This window comes from Primulina huaijiensis, unplaced genomic scaffold, assembly GCF_012295235.1.
Source record: "Primulina huaijiensis isolate GDHJ02 unplaced genomic scaffold, ASM1229523v2 scaffold25037, whole genome shotgun sequence".
Lineage (NCBI taxonomy): Eukaryota > Viridiplantae > Streptophyta > Magnoliopsida > Lamiales > Gesneriaceae > Primulina > Primulina huaijiensis.
In genome coordinates this window covers 185,328-205,484 of record NW_027356117.1, presented here as the reverse complement: position 1 = coordinate 205,484, position 20,157 = coordinate 185,328, and the positions used below count along the sequence as shown (strand labels likewise).

Sequence of the window (20,157 nt, the reverse complement as noted above, 5' to 3'; positions counted from 1 at the left end):
ATTGCACCCAGTATTGCACGCCACCTTCGTGCTTTGTTTGGTTGTTGAAAACGAAGTTCTAAAAAGCAAACCAAGCGTCAAGCTCGTGTTTAAAAATTGTTTTTAGTTTTTAATGTATAAAATCAATCAATAGAGATTATCATAAGCATACAAAATTTAAAATAAATATATTTTACCATCAAGAGCAACTATTAAAAATATTTCGGTGTATTTTTTGTTTTAAAATTTTTATATGATCAAATATTTAAAATTAAATTTATAAAAAAATAATAATAAAAATTAACTTAAAAGTCAAAAAAAAGTTAAAAAGTAAACTAAAATTTTATTTAAAAAGCTCGTGCTTAATCACTTTTTTTTTCTCGCATAATAATATCCCATAACTGATCACCGATTACTCTCTGGAGTCAAAAGAGGAGTGGTTTCAAGAGAATCTTGTAACTCATATAGTTTATGATTTCTTCAAACTTGTCAACAAAATCCATTCTCAAAGATACATGCATTGTACTATTCAATCATAAGCTACATGAGTGCACTTGTCCCATGAGAATCAAAATTATAAATGATGGGTGTCAACCTTATATTTTTCAGGGAATGATACTTATATAATCGGCTCTTTAAGGTAGTGGCTACCCCTCCAAAATCAAGACTTTCGGTGCACTAGTATCCAATTATCTCATCAAAGGAGACACTCGCACATTTAGTATCGATGCCAAGCCCATTAGATAACACACACCTAACAATTTGTTTCCACATTCCCATTTTTGGCACAAATCCATGCCCTACCATTTCCTTCAATGACCATTCCACATCTTCCGCCAGATTCTGACAACAAAATCCCTTTATCACCGACTTGTAAGATTCAAAGCTCGGATTTATTCCCTTCTTAATCATCTTTTGCATAAAATTCTTAGCTTCAACAAGGCACTTTGCATCAAGAAAACAATACAACACCTCTTGATAAGTTCCGGGATCAGGCTCGCATCCATTGACCATAGCCCTGTCGAAAAGTTCAATCCCTTCTTGAATCTCTTTTGCTTTCTTAATCCTAGGATCAATATGTTGAACACGATTGCGTCCACCTCCACCCCCTCTGATTCCATCCTATCCAACAAACTAAATGCCTCGTCCACACGGCCAAGCTCGCACAATCCATGCATTATTGTCTAGAAGGTTCTCAAGTTAGGAACGCATTTCTGCTTAAGAAATTCATCGAGCACATTGAGGGCAGCCTCAATCTTCCCGCACTCACACAGCCCCTTTATGATGTATTCAGGCAACAGGCATCAACCTCCACACCCAAGCTCGGAGCAAGTGCATACACCTCATAAACAGCCTCCAATTTCTTAGTCGAAACCAGCAGATTCAACACGCAGTTGAAGGTGACCACGCTTGGCCAGCACTTGTAATTTGGCATATCGATGAGGGTTTCGATGGCTTTGTTTATCCTACCAGCAGAATTGCCGTGAATCTTGATAACGTCACGAAACAAGTCTTTGCTGTTAGAGAGCTGAATAAAGAGTGGGAGGATGAGATGGGGGTCTTTGATTTCATTGAAAATCCTGATGACTTGAGGCTGGCTCAGCCAGTCTTTGTGGTTGAGGAGATCGGGTGGAACACAACACTTATCGCTTATATGTGAGGAAAATTGACGGAAGAAGAGAGAAAGATTCAGTCTTGGGAGGAGGATTGAGGATATGCAGATGGGCTTATAGATTTTCAACATGCAACTCCTTGCTTACTTCCAAATAGTACCCTTCTGCTCGTCACTCCGGTTTATACAGGTGAGACAAATATATAAAATTATTAATAATAATTAATAAAATATGTTTTTTAATATATATATATATATAACTTCAACTCAATCCAATTAATAAAAAAATTATTTTTTATTATATTGAGTTGAATATATTATATATATATTCAACTCAATATATATTTAGTATAAAAAATAATATTTTTAAAATAAAAAATAATTTTTTTTATTAATTGGATTGAGTTGGAGTTCTATATCGCAAAATTAATTTGTATATGAATTTTTTTATAATATATATGATCTAAAGTTAATTGATGAAAATAATGAATTGAAACTAGATTCTTTCTAAATCACGTTAACGAATAAATGTGACAGATATATTCAGTTGCTTTCAGGAATAAACAATATAATTCTGTTATTTTATTTTAGAATTCACTACTTTTAATTTGATATAATAAGATCATTTTAAGTTTACATAAAATAATTATATATATATATATAATTATATCTAAAAAAATTATAAACATTTTGTTTGATAAACATTAATAAACAATAATGCGTGGTCGAGCTGTGAATACTGAATACAAGCAAATTGGTATCCATTTCGAAATGTCCTAAAATTCTTCATATGTTTTACATGCATGTGCTGGGTACCTGGATGAAATTGTTTAATTGATTGATCTTTAAAAATAAACCACCATGAATCAACAATAAGAAGCTGAATCAATAATAATAAAACAAAAAAGACATTTGAGCGAAAACGGAGATAAAACTGCAAAAGACAAAATATATATATATAAAGCAAATTCATCAAATAAAAAACATGGAAATTAATTACGGTAACTGCAGAACTGAAGACCCCTGGAGCAGAGAAATCTAAGCACTGGAATCTGATGCAGGGTGGTGTTTCTTTGCAGCGGGTTCAAGAGCACCATTTTTATTCTTCGGAGATGTTGACCAAGGTGTTGGAGCTATCTTAGTTGAAGATGGTGGAGAATGAGAGGGAGCTTTGGCTGATGGAGTTTGTGAGTGGGTTGGAGCTGCAGCAGGAGCTTTCTTGGCTGAAGATGGTGATGGAGAATGAGGCGACGGAACTACTGACGGCGGAGATAATGGTTGAGAATGAGACGGTGGTACTACTGGAGGTACGTGTAATAGGGTCTTGCCTGGAGCTTGAGTTGGAGCTTTCTTGGGCGAAGATGATGGTTGAGAATGAGATATTGGAGGTACCACTGACGGGCCGTGTGCTGGGGATTTGGCTGAAGCGGTTGGAGACTGAGCAGGAGCTTTATTGGGTGATGATGTTGTTTGGGGATGACAGGGCGATACCGCTTGCGGCGGGTGTGATGGGCTTACGGTTGATGGAGTTGGAGCTTTTCTGTGTGAAGATGGTGAGGGGGAATGAGACGGTGGAACCATTGGTGGGGCATGTGTTGGGGCTTTGGCTGGTGGAGTTGGAGCTCGGGCAGGAGCTTTCTTAGGTGAAGATGGCGGTTGAGAATGAGAGGGTGATGCCACTGGCGGTGCGTGGGATGGGGTTTTGGCTGATGAAGTTGGAGCTCGAGTAGGAGCCCTCTTCGGTGAAGATGGTGGTTGAGAATGAGAGGGTGACGACACTGGCGGCACGCTTGATGGGGCTTTGGCTGATGAAGTTGGAGCTCGAGCAGGAGCTTTCTTGGGTGAAGATGATGGCACCAGTGGCGGGGCGTGTGTTGGGGTTTTGGCCATCGGAGATGAAGAAGGGGCCTTGCCCGCGGGGGATTTGGATGGTGCTGACGAATGGTGAGTTGGAGCCGGTGTAGGAGCTTTGTTGGATGGGGGCAGAGATGGAGAACCAACAGGAGGCGCGTGCTTGGGTGCAGGAGCATTCTGGGAAGAGGGCGGAGAGTGGGAAGGCGGTTTCGGCGGCATGTGAGTGGGAGGCTTCGCCGCAGGCGGAGGAAGCGGTGGAGCAGTGTGGTTATTGTTGCCGCGATGATCAGAAAGGACTTGAACAATAAGCTTCTGACCTTTCTCACAGTGTTGTGCATGACCACTAATAAAGAAGAATGGCCCTGATCTTGTCAACTTGAACTTTGTGTTTCCATCCTTGAAAAGTTTAATTGGATCATCTTTGTTGCATCTTTTGTAATCTTTTTTTCTCACGACGAGGACCGAATCCCCTCCTTTCTTGTATTTGAAAACTGCATGCAAAATTATAAACAATGTTATTAGTTCACTTTTAGGCAATATCATTCATGTAGATATCTATGCACATATAATTGACGTTTAGCAAGAATCAGACGATTGTATAAGTTACATACCGAGGATGTCATTGATTTGAAAACGGTTTCTTTTAGCCCAATGGTTGTATGATTCATCAGATGGATCGACAACCCAACCTTCGTCTTCACCAACATGAAATGTACGAGCATGAGACGAACACATAAACCCCATTGAAATTGAAATTGCAACCACGAAGCTCGTCATCCGGAACACCATCTCTACCTTAAGGCTTTGGAGTATGATGTTATTCGACTAAAATGCAAATTGCAAAGAGAGGGAAAACTAGGGGAATGCTTTAAAGGGTTGCTAATGTGAATGAAATGTGTCCTCTCTTTGGTCTATTTATATTATACGAATCACGTGAGACAGAGATGGTATNTTTATGTTTTCTTTTTTCTTTGAACCGATGGTCTACCCTTTTTACAACTAATTAATTATAATTAATACATTGCTATGTGCTCCTTAAATAATCACTAATGTACGTGGTCAAAGGATTGGAATGTTTTTTTTTCACTCTAATTAAAAATAATAATTATTACTCTTAAGAGTGATTTATTTTCTTTAATGTTATTATTGTTTTTCCATCTAAATATCATAAATATATCAGAGAACTCTATCGATATATTATTTACCTTAAAAACTCATTCTACTACTTATAATACGAAAAAACAAAAAGTGTTCAGATGCAATTAGATGTTAAATAAATTATAAGTTTTTACTTTATTTTTCACACCTAAATCATAATTTTTAATAACAAACTGATAAAATACAATTTTTTTTATTTGATTAGCTTTTTTCCTTCAATTTAACTGAATGCGTAATTTATTTATAGCTTATATTTCTTTGATCACCACATTTGTATTGGAATACCCTATTCTACCTATCATTATAGGATAATTTGAAATGGTTTACAAAATACCCGATAGAAATTTACCAAGCAAATTGTGTTAATTACTCCAGCAAACTGAGAAATAGTTTTTAGCACAATCCACCAGTTCAGATACACGCTTGGGGGACTCAAGAGAGTAGGCCTCCCTAAGCTTGATAGGGAAAACATCAAGTAAGATGGATGTTCCAACTTTGAACTAAGTTCTAAATCTCCAAATCTTTCGCTACTTCCGCCGAAGCTTAAACCTTGAAACAGGTTTGGAGCTCGGTGCACCAGCCAGCTCTGCAGTTGAATTCTTTTCTGATGTTATGAGTATGCTCTACAATGGAATCAGTAAAGGCCTGTTCCAGAAGAAATTAATAAATTTTTAGCAGTAGAGTACGTAGCTTGCTTTGACAGTATGATTGATTATAATGGAGATGTGGGGCAGCATGTGAAGAAGCATTATGAAATAGATTCACAATGTCCTATCTTGTTTAAAACAAGAGCCACTAAGAAGAGGTAACAGATCATCGAGAATCATTTAATTATTGCAAGTGACAGCAGAGTAGTAGTCAACCCAGTTTCTTAATGAAGTTGATAAAAATGAAGGTGCAAACTCAAACGAAAGTAAGAACAGTAAAAAGCATCATATTCCTCACCTTGAATGTCGATTTTGAATTGGCATATTAGCACTCATAATTGAGATAAATAATGCCACCACTAAGCTTACATTTTCGTGTATTTAGTTTACCTTTAGACACTGGTAGTTAGCCCCTCTGAAGTTTGAGCCTGGATAAAAACAATGACTGGGGGGAAGGATGAATTTGTGATACTCAAAATTAACATGTCTCACAGATCATGAAATACATATTTACGATTGATAACTGACTACGCACAGATTTGCAATTGAATAATTAATTATGAGTTGAGGTTGTTAGGGCCTAAAAATATATAAAAGGAAACGGTTAATGGGCCGAGGTTGTTAACACAGTCCATCAAAAATATATAAAAAACAAGAATTTATGGGCCGATGTTACCAACCTCTGCCCATCTAAAAGATTAACAAAACTTGGTGGGCCGGCTTGCCAACCCATGTCTCTGCCAACTTCAATCCATCGAAAAATATGAAAAAGGCGTTGATGGGGAGGGTTGTCAACCCAGAGCCCTAAAAATATATAAATACATATATAAAAAGAATAAACAGGACTGCCCCCCTTTTTTAACAATTTTTTTTAAGGATTCACATCCTATAATATTTTTTAGAAATATATATATATATATATATAAATTTTGAGTTAAAGCAATGGCCAAGTGCAGGCAAGAGCTCTTTGGTCACGAATGACATATTCAATTGGACCTTTAGCTTTGTTCATATTGTCCTGCAATGCCCCCTACAATATAATTAATGCCATTGTTTGTCTATGGATACTATTTAATTTCAAGACATTGTGTCGGCAGTCCAACGTGTATAAATGATAAGATAAAAGGCAATTAAAGCCCCATAAGTCTAAAGTAAACATCGACGTCCATATATATATCTTTTATCTATATGTGTGTNAAAAAAAAAAAAAAAAAAAAAAAAAAAAAAAAAAGAATAATATCAAACATCATTATTTTTTTCAAAAGATTTAAGATTATCAACTCGGTCGTAAAGTTGATCCAAAAGCAACCACGTAATTATTTTGTGTGGGAGGGACGGACACTTGCAGTCTTTGCATGTTACTGAGAAGATAGCACTCGAAAAAGATCATATATCAGAATCAAATCTGGGCCCGATAAATGCAATTGGATTTCCATCATTTAACCATTCGTAATATTAATGTGATTTTTTTTTTTTATTGAAACGAGAAAATCGTTTAATTTTTCATATTGTGAAATAATTACGTTCTTTATGGTTATAATAAAAAAGAATATATATATAATTAGGTAAAAATTGTAGTGTTGAAAATACTTACAAAAGGGAGATTACGTGCTCTGATATAATTGAAACGACAAGCTCTTATTAATAGCAAATTAAGCTCTTATTAATAGCAAATTAAGCTCTTATTAATAGCAAATTAACCTAATAATAATTAAACAAAAGATGAGGTATTATCATTTACAACAGAAGAGACGAAGTGAGTTTCATCGTCTGTCCATTGATCAAGAACACTCATACCAGCAATCCCTTGTTCACGACTGTTCTCAAAACTCCAATATTTCTCCATGTCAGCACTCGGCGCAAACTCCATGTCCATCCAATTGTGGTCATCAAAATCGTGAGGCATCGACCAATCTTGGCCGCTGGATTCGTCGTTCCAGTACTCGTTGGAATCGTGGCTGTCGTCGGGCTTGATTTCGGCCTCCAGAGACTGGATCACTTTAGTCAGCCTCTCGTCGTCGCAATCATCGACTTGCGTTTCGTCGAGTAATGACATGAGAAGGCCTTGATTGACATGCGAGAACTCCAAGCTTTCGAAATCATCCTCCTGCTTCTCCATGTATTCCCAGTTTTCAGCTACCACTGAGGCCATACAACTACTTTCAAGAAAAAAAAATTATATTTCTGATCAGTGATGAAACTCCACTTGAGCTATTCAATGGTTCTGGTTTTCCTCAGCAAAAGCACCCTTTATATAGCCAGGCAATATAATCTTTCCAATAAAGTAAAAGAATATATTATATAATTTGGTGATAGCTAAATTATATGGTATTTTCTAGATATTTTCTCTGGTTAATATAATTTAGGCCTGTCGTGCAAATTCTTTCTTCGTAAATTATTATATTGAACCTGATCAGTTGAGGATCTGACCACTTAATTGAATTCTGATATCATATTAACTAAATAGCATGCTATTTAAAGTATAAATTGTTAGGTTTATACATATAAACGCATGTGTTTATTTTCTAGCTGCCAAGTAGACATCCCTAAAGAGTAAAGGTAAAAATAAAAAATAAAGGCAATTTAAAAAATTGTTGAAAATTGATTTTGCTATATGTGCTTTAATTGATGTCTCTTTCAGTGGTTGAGAAATGAAAAATTAATTGTACTCGATGTTCCTAGTGATATATAATAATGAATCCACACTTCCACTGGTAAAGGATTGTAGATAAATGTCTTTGTCTACCACTTGTGACTGGAACATGTGTTAGGACAAGACATAAAATATTTTGCAAGATATGGAACATTGAAGGAAGAGAGACAATTCAATATATATTTTTTAAAGCAAAAATAAAGTTATATTAACATAGTTAAAATCAAAATGTACTAGCTTTAGATACAAAAATAGGACTACCTTTGTAACCGCCGGGGTCGGAAAGGACGTGGTGATTGTCGGTGTCATAAGTTATACAGATAATGAGCGGTTCATGGCAGGCTTCTAGACGAAGAGAACATGAATGAACCGATCTCACATCGGAATGAGAGAGATTTCAAAACTGTTCAGGTATTAGACTATGCAGTTGAGGAATGCTTAAAAAATTTGATAGGTACTACTCATGTAAAGATTTTTATCTTTTTTCCTGATTAACTCCAAAATTAAGCGTGTTTGACTTATAGTAATTCTGATATGGATGACCTCCTGAAAAGTTTCTTAAGATACGTGTGAGTGAAGAAATAAGCATGCTGGAAAATTACGTTTTGATACAGTGGAGATAATCGTCGAATTTGAAACGTTACAAAAGCTTATTGATATTCAATATCACATCTCGATCTCATACTATGATGAGCTATAATATGTACAACTTGATTTACATGCCTTGGACTGAATTTTGTTTGTGATCATAATTAACCTAAAATATTTAAAATTAAGATAATGTAAATTGTCGAAGCGACTGAGCACGGAATGATCGAAGTTGGGTGGATTAATTACTAAATCATGTCATCAGTTAGATGCCCATTAAGTCTTTGATTTAGGTAATTTGATTCGAAATTCTCTTTTGAAACATATATGCTATTCGATTTATTATATATTTATTTATCTGTTGATTTGTTTGGGATACTATTACTTTTAATCATTTTCGTAATCTTAAATGAAACGTAAGTTCACGCATGCTTTTCTGAAGGAATCATATTTACATGGTCAATTTAATGTCTTTTTTATGTTTATATTTTAGATAGGTATTGACCAATGAGCACGAGTCTGATCGGTTTAAAGATATTGTTTTACGTTTTAATTTTCAGATTTGGTCGATTTATTTGGGTTCAACATCTTATCAAAATATTTTTACTTTATCATGGATAACACCAATTGACAAATTAAATTCTTTGAGTCACATTCAAACATGTACATTAATTAAAACGAAGAGCTAAAAAACTTTATGATAATTGTAAATTAATTACAACTGTCGATATTTTATTGTTAATGGTTGTGCTGGTAAGTGGAGGCATAAAGAGAAGCATTTTTGGGTGATTATGCACTTTGGAGACCAAACATTTGTCAGGTGTCTAATCAATATGCTTTGGAGTTGGACTAAAATATGGTCACTCACTACGCCTAAAAAAAAATAAAAATGGCCAGTCACACCCCAAGAATACTTCCACCACTCACCTCATGTAAATAGGACAATAACCAAAGGTCATGTTATTTCATTGTTTACTTTGATTTCCAAAAATTGTAATTTTTTGTGCTACATCAAGCGCTTAGTATTAGGTTAAAAGTTATAGTTGTTGGTCAAGACACAATTTTTTTAATATTTGTAGCAGCGCAGAGTACACATACTTTTGTGCTAATAAGTCGGGATGTTGCCTATGAGTTCGAGGGGTACGTGTCTATCTGTAAGTGCAGTCTTATATCCCTTATAGATCATTCTTACTTTTTCTCTACCGTCAGATTTGTTCTTAACAGAGACAATATTACCTGTTAAGATGTGGTGTCACTCTTTTACGGTCCACCTAACCAACCAGATCAAGCGGCATAGCGCTAGCAGCTTGAAGCACGAGAACTTCTCAGGAGGTGTCACTCATTTCAGTACTACATTTATTCATGCACGCTTAACTAAATATTTTGTCTTTTATGTTTTTTTTATTTTTTCTATCGATATTATAATATTTTAGTCTTAATCATATATCTTTCCATTTTTGATAATTTTATTATTTTTTCATCAAGAGTATTGATGTGACACTACACTAGAGTCATATCCAGAAAATTGGAGGCCCTAGATTAATTTTTAAAAGAAGGTTCTATATAAATTTTTTTATTAAATAAAAATATTAGATCCGAGCTGATAATTAAATTCACTTAATTGTCAAAAATATATAATATGTTACATAAATTTATTAAATTATAAAAAATGAGTTATATAAACTAAAAAAACTCAATGAATTAACTTCATAAGCCTAATCTACCGAGTCCGGAATGGATCTATATAAAATACAAATGTAATAAGAATCATCAAAATAATGAAGCTTCAATAATTGATTTTTCTTACAAAACAAATACAAATTATAATTTAAATATTATCTGATACAAGGAATAATTATGATTGAATTGAGTAAAATCAGTCCAAGAACCAAATAAGCAAATTTCAAGATTATAGAATCTCAGATACCAAAAATCAAATCAATTAAAAATAAAAATACCAACAGCAACACACAAACATGCATAAAAAATCACATTTAATAAAAAATAGTATGATATATAATTGACCCAATTTGAGAAACTTAGCTCACCTGAGTGGAGCAATTTAACGAAGAAAAAAAGCTTTTTTAATAAGAAAGTTGGGTTTTTTTTAACACAAATGAAGGAAGAGTAAAATTATAAAAAGTTTACCGCAGTTTCAAATTTTTATAAAAAAAATTGAGAGATATACCAAAATTTTAAATGGAAAAAAATAAAAATAATAAATAAAAGTTGGAGGCCCCGTCAAGATGGAGGCTCTAGGCAGTTTCATTGGTGACTCTCCCTAGAACCGACAATGCAGTACTATATAAATCACCGTTACATTAACACCACTAGAAAAGAGAATACAACTACACAAACAAAAAAGAAAAAATAAAGATAATATATTAAGATTAAAATTTGATAATATAAAAAACTAAAAGTAAAAAAAAAAACTTATGAAGACCAAAAATATTATTTTTTTCCTTTCAAATTAAATAATAATCTAAGTGATCATCGTTGTATAAATATATAGTATGCATGGGTTGTGAGTGATATGATTCCTCCCCTACACCAAATCTTCACACTCCTAGACCCTCACGCTTAAATGATAATATTTGCGTGAAAACAAAGTTATAGATGTAAACTTGGGTGGCAAAATTTTCCTAAATCTCATCACATCCTGAACCTCGTCTCATTATCATCTTGAAAATATCTCAACCTGAATTTTTGGGATTTTTCTCGTCTCGATCAATGTCAGAAGAGGGATCAATCATAAAATATATTCCCTACGTGATTCTCGGCCCGACCAGACCCAATTAGATTAATACTAAATTTTTATTTTGGGAAAAAAATTATAATATAATTAAAACATTGGGACTAAAGATTATAATTTTAAACAGAATATTATTGTACTGAATTCCATAAAAAATTGAATAAAATATTTAAAAAGGCAAGCTCATAGATTAAGATTTTAAGACTTAAATTAAATGTTTAAGTAATTCATCTAAATAAAAAGTTATTAAATTATGTCATTAAAAAAATGTAGTTATCAGAGTTCAAGAACAACCTTTCTGATATCACTTGTTAGAATCGGAAACGTATTTAGAAGTGATCAATAAACACTTTTAGATTTATTTGGAAATCTTCAAAATGTTTTTAACAGTTTTCAAGCTGTTAAGAGGTATTATCGAACGGCTAGAATTACTGGATGGAAACGGTCTAGTTAGACTAGTGATAACCATAACGGTTGACAATTTAACAAGAAGCGGTGTGACAGTTTTAATAAGCAAAAGCTTAATTTTATACAAGTCATATATCAGAGTGACTAGACTAGTTCGGACGTTAGTTATGCTAACAAGACACTGCAAGATCGAACTGGCCGATGAAACGGATACAACAACAGCGTCCGATTGGCATATATAACGTCCAAAATAGTCTAGCAAATTGAGTTTTCTTTTTAACTGTTTTGCCCGCTGATCATTTTGATCACTAGTTTATGAGATATTAAAAATAAAAACTGGGCACAAGACTGGACACACACATCGGTATCTCTAATCCGATAGGTTGTATTATAGTCTGAAACAAAATCAGTAAATTTGTTTTAAAATGTAATTATCTTACTTTTCTTCTTCGTATTTCATATTTAAAAAATACAGAAATTTTTTTAAAAAAAATGTAATCATCTCACTATTCTTCTTCGTATTTCATATTTTGTTCATATTCTTATCATCAGTTGCATCAAATTTTAAAAAACAGCTAAATATTAAGTCTTTATATATATGTATGGTTTGAACGATATCTGCATTTAAATAAGACTTGAGATATTTACCACTATTACTTTATATATAGTTTTTATTTTTTATTTTTTATTTTTTCCATATAGATACATATGAAGTCTAAATGGCCTGTCCAATTCTATTTATGCGTAAAAAATAGAATATACATTTAATGGTGCAAATCTTATTGAATTTGATTTTTTTAATTAATGTAAATTTATATATTAATTAATTTGTGTGTATATCTTTTATATACACTCATTTATTGAAGCGCTGAAATATATATATATATATATATATATATATATATATATATAGATTAACTATCAGCTACTTACAGATACCAAAAAATAAATACTGTTCTCACAATAAATTCAAAGCTAGTGTGGATTCGGGTGTTATGGATATCCAATTTGGGTCAATGCAAAGTGGATCAAGAAACAAGAATTAACTACAAGTTAGTTGATCAAAGGCTCAACAAATCAACCTCTTGGATCCGAGTCTTAGAAATACAAATACATTTTTTCGCGCTTTTTTAATAACAAAAATATTGTTTAAGAGCCATTCGGTGAAATGCATATTACTGCTAAGGGTGCAAGAGGTTAAAGGGCTGGAACTCGCGCAGTTGACTTGATGAATAAAAGGGAAGTCACGAGTAGATATGGAGCTGTTGATTCGACAGAAAAAGAGTGTGAAAATTATTCCAAAGAATTCTCTGTGAAATTCAAGTGTTTTCTTTCTGTATATGTGAGAAAACAAGAGTGAATTTTTGTGAGATGATCTTGTAAACTTGTGTGATCAGGAAGTGAAGTTTGATCAATTATTAGTAGAGTTTGATTTTCCTACCAACATTTTCTCGAACGAGCCTGTCGTGTCGCAGAGGGTTCCCAATGCGATTTACCTTGAGCACATCAAATCATAATAACTGTGAGTTCCAACAACTAGAATGGTTTTCAATGATAAAACTTTCAGTGATTTTTGAATGAGAAGAAATATTTATGACTGTCCGATCTATTCCAACTTCATAAAAAAAAATTGGAGAAGATGAGGTGAAAATCGATTTACTTAATCTTATGCGAACATTTCATCATAATATGGCACAATCCAAAAATCTAGGCAAACAAACTTTACATCGATTGCTTATACCAAAAACGGAAAGGACGACTTAATCGGAGAAGATGAACTGAAAAAAGATTTACTCTTTAACGATCAGCTATTAATCTCCACCACAACCACCGCAACCACCACCATCACCACAACCACCGCCAGCACAGCAACAACCACCACCACAACCCGCACCTGCACTTTCAGCCGCGATATCTATTACAGCTACAGCAGGTTCCGTCACATCAATGGTCAAATCGCGATCCTTCTGCGCAGATCCTCCATTTACAGCGGCTGGAGCCGCCTGAGAAGTTTTGGAACTCTTTGGTGCGTTGGTGCGGCGGAGACAAGCCGGAATCCAGCAAAGTAATATGGCAAACGCACAGACACAACCAAAGACCCAGAAGACAACGGCAGAGTTATCAGATCCTTCATTGCTGCAAAAAACAGATTACAGACATCATGTTAACAGGTCAGGTATATATCCCTCGAAATTTAAGATTGGTTATGTGGAGAATTCGAGACACTAACTAAACCATGTATGAATATCACGATAAAAGAACGTGGAACAAAATACAGCATCATTCGATACCTGGAGTTACTCATTTTTCCCACCTTATTTACGCCTTGAACAAGTATATATATTTTCTACTCAAGGAGACTCCGATCCTTACACTACGTGACAGCAGCGAGAATGAATTAAGCAGGTTGTCTTCCAGCATAGAAAAATTACAGTCCTTTAATAAACAGAAAATTGGAAACATCGTAGATACGCGGTTCGTGATGAAACTTGGTCATAGTCATTGATTTTGAAGTCCACGCTAAAAGCCAGAGATCTCATGCAAAAAATATTTCATAAAAGAGATCCGGAATATTGGTATTTATATTCTTTCTTTTCAAAATATTGGGGGATTTTTTAAATCTGCGTGAATTGGCCATTACAAATATTTTAATATAAGGTTTATATATACATATACGGATCGAAATTCATTATTTATTGTATATATACTTTGGATTTATTTGATCATATACGAAGGGTCTTGCCCTTTTTCAGCTTGTCCAATGCATTAGTACCCACGTGAAAAAATATACTGGCTCATTGTACAGTATATACAACAATTGGATCAACTTTAGGACATTACCTACGACTGCATGTCCTATGATGAAAAGTCCAACAAATCTGGACACCTCTTCTTCGGATGATTCATTTGTCTTTGCAGAAGATCATGTACTATTTTATCATTTTATGTATTGCTACAAGTTTTCTATTTTTATAAAGCTCTCTCTCTCTCTCTCTATAAATTAATAATGTCAATTTTGCATCATTTGCTACGTCAATTATATATTTATTAAATTTTAATTGCTAAAGTTTAGAAGTCAATTCAATTTAAAATAATTTACTAAATTAAATCCAAACTATTTAGAACATGTGTGTCCGATGTGGTAATTAACATGCAATAGTTAAATGTATCAATTTGATTTTTTAATCCCCTATTCAAGAAAATTAATATTTACTTACTTACCAAACTATATATTATAAATATTTAATGGACTAACATGAATTTTACTTATATATATAACTTAAATAATTAAAAATAAAATTTAAAATTACAAAAGTTCATCATCCTAGCTACACTGTATTCTAAATTAAAATTTTTAATCATTAAATAAATTCTAAAATGCATGAATATCTATAATAGATATCACGTGAGCAAGCATATTCATTTGGAGAAATACAATTTGAGTCCTGTTAATTGACTTAAATTAGATTTTGTTCCTCTAATCAGTTTAAAAATGTGATTTAGAACATTATGATCCTTTCATTCCGGTTCACAGGAATGAGTCTCATTAACTAAATTAAAACTAAATATATATATATATGTGTGTGTGTGTGTGTGTGTGTGTGTGTCAAAATTGAAAACTTCCCACCCAAATTACTTACTAAAAAAAAGAAATACAATATTTAATTAGTTTGTTTAATTTTTCTTAAAAAAAATTTGTCGTGTATTAAAAGTTATCACTTAAAAAAAATTTCCAATGGACATTAATTACCATTTAGTAATCACAAATGTTTGACTCTAGATACATGTTATTTCGAGATTACCTTAATTTGAAAGAGTTAATGTACAGTAGTTTTCTTCCAAAACCATATGTATATTGTATCTCTTGAACTGCTTTCTTAAAATTCAAATAAGAAAGCTCAAGAAAATTAAAAGTGAGATATTCAAAAGAGTTTCAAAATATGAAAGTTCTCACCCAAATTACTTACTAAAAAAAGAAATACAATATTTAATTATTTTATTTATTTTTTCTTTTAAAAAAATTTGTTGACTATTAAAATTTATCACTTAACCAAGGTTTTTCAATGAACATTAAATTATCATTTAGTAATAACAAATGTTTGACCCCAAATGCATGTTATTTTGAGATTACCTTAATTTGAAAGAGTTAATGCTTAGGAGTTTTCTCCAAAATCATATGTATATTGTATCTCTTGAACTGCCTTATTAAAATTCAAATAATAGAGCCCGAGAAAATTAAAAGTGAGATTCAAAAGGGTTTCAAATAGACATTAAATTATCATCAATAAACATGTCTATTACCCTCAATAATCAGAAATTTTTGACACCCAATGCATGCATTTCGAGATTTTCATAATTTGAATGAGTTAATGCATGCTATAATTCTGTCGAAAGCATAAGCTGTATAATTTTTGTCTCTTGGGCCGCCTTATTTGAATTTTAAATTATAAATAATGCAGTGTTGCATATTATGTTGGAAACTAATTTTATTCTATTTATCTTACTAAATTTATGTATTCCAAAATTGAATTATGAAATGACTCATCTTTTCAGCACCATCTGTGAGTTGAATTCTTCCAAGATGTAATGGATATTTAAACTTATATTTGTTTGCTGTTATAAACTACCTACATATGGAAACAACGAGAACATTGAGAAATTAAGTTTGAAATATATCTTTCATGATCGAGAAGTAAAAAATATTATTCTCCTGTTTGTACAAAATTTAATTATTACGCATTTGCTAATGTGATAATTTTCTTCTATATTACAAAGTTCACGGATACATGGGAGTATAAAATGTCCCGTAATGGAAAGGGTTTAAAAAATTTTGAAGGAAGTACGAATCTTATTAGAGGACGCATTATAAATTTATTGGCATTGTTTTGGAATACACGTAGTAAATGTTAATCAAATAACTTTTCTAGTTTATACATAATTTACTTATAATCATATATTTCACTTTTCTTTAGGAATAATAGGATGTTAAAGATATTGATGAAGCAATTGTTTTTATCTTTCAAAAGTGTCGAACACGTACCATGTCACAAAATTGTTTGTGAATAGAGATTTAGACGAAGTTACTAAATTTTAAAAAAAGTATTTCTCATTAATTTTATTGAATTTGATTTAAAAATATTTATTTATCAAATGTAAAAAAATAATAATATATGTAGCTTCTCGGAAATTAAAGAATTAAATATGTATTTAGGTTGGTGGTCGATTTCAATACACTAAATACGATAAGTATCATGTCATTGCCTTAGGCTAACACAATCTAAAAATTTGATATATGATAGTGATTATCAGCCAAAAAAATTAACTGACATACATTGTATTTAAGAAAGTTTTCAAAATTAGGGGAAAATAGTTTCTTATTTTTATTTTTTTAAAATAATATTATTTTTTTGTAATTTAAAAATCTATTCATTTTTTATAATAATTAATTTGTAGTAATATCATATCGTACGGATTAAATACTAGTTGTGATAAAAAGAGCAGATTAATTTTGTCCACGAGCGATGCAAACCTTGAAAGTCTTGCAACTACAAAACAAATAATAATGGACAAGAGGATGATTCTTAGTCATGAGTTGCAAATCGAAGCAATTTCTATCAAGTTTCAGCCACTTTTATTTCTATTTTATATATAATACAATATAAATAAGCTCCCTACACACAAGGCCAATGTAATTTTTAAAGTTTGGACGGCAGTATAAATATAGTTATATTTTTAGCTATAAAAAGTCTAAAAATTATTTCGTAAACTGACCTAATTAGGATTTTTTATTTTAAATTATCAAATTTTGGTTTTGATATGATGAATTAAATTTTTTTTTGTGTGTGTGCACATTTAGTATAATTTTTCTCGGAATGCTGACATGACAAACACTTCACAAAAATAAAATTACAAAACTATGTTCAAATTGTCACTAAATTGAAAACCAAAAATCAAATTATATATATAACCTATAAGAGATTCAAGAGTTCCACTCCTTAAATTATAGTAATTAAAATAATTATATCAAATTTATGGCACCGAAAAAAATATTGAACCAAAAATATGTAAGAGTATGTTCGTTAATGGTGAAATGGAGAAGGTTATGTTGCGTTTAAAATAATTTCCGATGATATCATCAATTATACGGGTGAAATGGAGAAGGTGAAGAGAAGCCCAGATATGGAATAGAGAAGGTGCCAAGTAATTGTCGTAATAATGTTTATAAGTACAGTGTATGTATATCTATACATATTATAAAAGTATGAATCAAGGTCAAAGTTTTTCTATTGTGTATTGTCAACTTTGTCCTTAGTTTGTACATACAGGAGAAATTTAGTAAGGATATTTTTGTGAAATCAGTTATTATGATCAGGACAAAATTGTCAAACTACATTTATGCTAGATAATGATTAAGTTGCCAAGAAAGATGAAACTCTAAAATTATTTGATTTTTATTTTTTGAAGATGAATTGAACAAATTTTTTTCACAAAAAATATTAATTTGAAAAGATTGAAATACCAAAATATATTTGTTTTATTTGTTTATAGATGAAGTGAGAAGAATTTTTCACAAAAAACTTAATTTGTAGATTTTTTTCACAAAAAAATTAATTTGTAGAAGATTAAAATACCAAAATTCTTTGGTTTTAATTGCTTGTAAATAAAGTGAAAATATTTTTTTCACAAAAAACTTAATTTGTATATTTTTTTAAAAAAATTGCTATGATCATCTATTTTTAAATATTAAATGAAATAGTTATACAATATGTGAGACAATGAAATTAATCGTTTAACATTTATGCGTTAAATTTATATATTATGAGAACTAATTTTGTAACGGAAGTCAAGAAAAATTAGTTCTGATTTTGGTTTCAGTGTTCCTGAAAATAATGGTCGAGTTAAAAGTGTTATTAAAACTTTTAAATTTCTTATTATTTATAGCTAAAATATTTGAATTTTTCTAAGATATTCATATTTTATGATATTACTAATATATTAACACTCATAATTGAATTCCACTAAATAATTTATTAAACTCTTTATTTTCAATTCTTAGTTTAAAAACCAAAAAATATGTTAGTATTAAACTTAATATTATTATATTATTATATACTTATCATGTTATTCTACGTATTGCATATATAATTAATTTTTTTATATTTCTTCTTGTGATACTATAATTTATTACTTAATTAGAAAATGCACTAAAAATATAATTATAAATTTGCATTAAAATAATAAAATGTGATATAGAGAGAAAATTAAAAGGATAAAATATTTAAAGGTAGTAATAAAATTAGGAATACATTTTGTTGTGTTGGACTGGACCACTTGAGATTTGAATTTGATTTGACCATACTAATTCAAAATCACTAGATTGTCGTATATAACACCTTAATCCTGAGCGGACAATGAACTTTGATTACTAACTTGAAGTTCTTTGATACATCAATGAGTAAAACCAAACTGTTGGTCAATATCTCGATGTTTTGGGAATCAAAATGAAATAACAAAGAACATATGTTCGTAATATGGAATCTTTCACCTAGTCAATAGGTATGATCATAAACTCACAAGTTCTTCTAGAAGACAGTAAAATCTAAGCTCAGTAATTCAACATTCTTATTGAATTAATTATGTGATGTGATCACATGGGAATGTCAAAGAGAAGATGAGGGTTGAGAAGCTATGAATATCTAATATAGGTTATATGGTCATGATACCCTATTTTAGATGTTCTAATTGATCGACATGGGTGATATGTTGGGTCGATAAATCAGAGGATATAATTATTGATGTCGTGCTTCAGTAATATCAATTATTTTGATAGTGCAATCTTATTCTTTTAGTGGAGTAGAATAAGATTAATAAATTATTTTGATCAATAAGATTAATAAATTTTATCTATGCAAGAAGTTTATCTTTAATTTGGTGAGAATGTTTTGGTAAAATAAATTATTATGATGATGTCAAAATTGTCAATCTATGTATGTTAGGTAAGGATCAAGTTGTCAAGAAGACTGAAACTCCAAAATTCTTTGGTTTTTATTTTCTTGTAGATGAATTGAACATATTTTTTTCCACAAAATATTAATTTGAGAATATTGAAATACAAAAATTCATTGGTTTTATTTGTTTATAGATGAAGTGAAAATAATTTTTTCCCAAAACAATTAGTTTGTAAAATATTGAAATACCAAAATTCTTTTGTTTTATTTGGTTGAAAATATAGTGAATTTTTTTCACAAAAAAAAAAACATAATTTTGTGTAAGGACATGATGTTAAATATCCTTTATTTTACATTAATTAAGATTATTTAATTTAAAACGATGAATTAAAATAATGATGCCAAATAATTAAATCATGTGGGTTGGTGTCATGAAGAAGGTTCCACAGTTAATTACATTTTACAAAAATGATACGAAGCATTATCGAATATAGAAGAAAGATGACCTTATAAATATTTCGTGAGTATTTATTCTATCTATATTTCTTTATAAAAAA

At 31.3% G+C, this 20,157-nt stretch overlaps 4 protein-coding genes and 1 pseudogene across 4 annotated transcripts in view; all 5 read right to left on the bottom strand.

Moving 5' to 3' along the window:
* Nucleotides 1–413: 413 nt before the first annotated feature.
* Nucleotides 414–1,755, bottom strand: LOC140967439 (uncharacterized; annotated as a pseudogene).
* A 721-nt stretch (nucleotides 1,756–2,476) lies between these two features.
* On the bottom strand, nucleotides 2,477–4,230 carry LOC140967454 (uncharacterized). The gene is made up of 2 exons (XM_073427979.1): nucleotides 4,057–4,230; nucleotides 2,477–3,936 (listed from the first exon to the last, which is right to left on the bottom strand). Exons 1-2 carry the CDS (start codon nucleotides 4,220–4,222, stop codon nucleotides 2,630–2,632), a joined length of 1,473 nt encoding a protein of 490 aa, XP_073284080.1. The 5' UTR covers nucleotides 4,223–4,230; the 3' UTR covers nucleotides 2,477–2,629.
* A 2,639-nt stretch (nucleotides 4,231–6,869) lies between these two features.
* On the bottom strand, nucleotides 6,870–7,604 carry LOC140967427 (uncharacterized). Its single transcript, XM_073427948.1, has 2 exons — nucleotides 6,952–7,604; nucleotides 6,870–6,907 (listed from the first exon to the last, which is right to left on the bottom strand). Exon 1 carries the CDS (start codon nucleotides 7,400–7,402, stop codon nucleotides 6,962–6,964), a length of 441 nt encoding a protein of 146 aa, XP_073284049.1. The 5' UTR covers nucleotides 7,403–7,604; the 3' UTR covers nucleotides 6,870–6,907; nucleotides 6,952–6,961.
* A 5,723-nt stretch (nucleotides 7,605–13,327) lies between these two features.
* Nucleotides 13,328–14,050, bottom strand: LOC140967434 (uncharacterized). The gene is made up of 2 exons (XM_073427956.1): nucleotides 13,943–14,050; nucleotides 13,328–13,787 (listed from the first exon to the last, which is right to left on the bottom strand). The coding sequence occupies exons 1-2, from the start codon at nucleotides 13,954–13,956 to the stop codon at nucleotides 13,463–13,465; spliced, it is 339 nt and encodes a 112-aa protein (XP_073284057.1). The 5' UTR covers nucleotides 13,957–14,050; the 3' UTR covers nucleotides 13,328–13,462.
* Nucleotides 14,051–16,252: 2,202 nt separating this feature from the next.
* LOC140967367 (UDP-glycosyltransferase 76C4-like) overlaps nucleotides 16,253–20,157 on the bottom strand; it is a 6,414-nt gene continuing 2,509 nt past the window's right edge. The window contains 1 exon segment of the mRNA XM_073427850.1: nucleotides 16,253–16,279. Coding sequence (XP_073283951.1) covers nucleotides 16,253–16,279 — 27 coding nt within the window.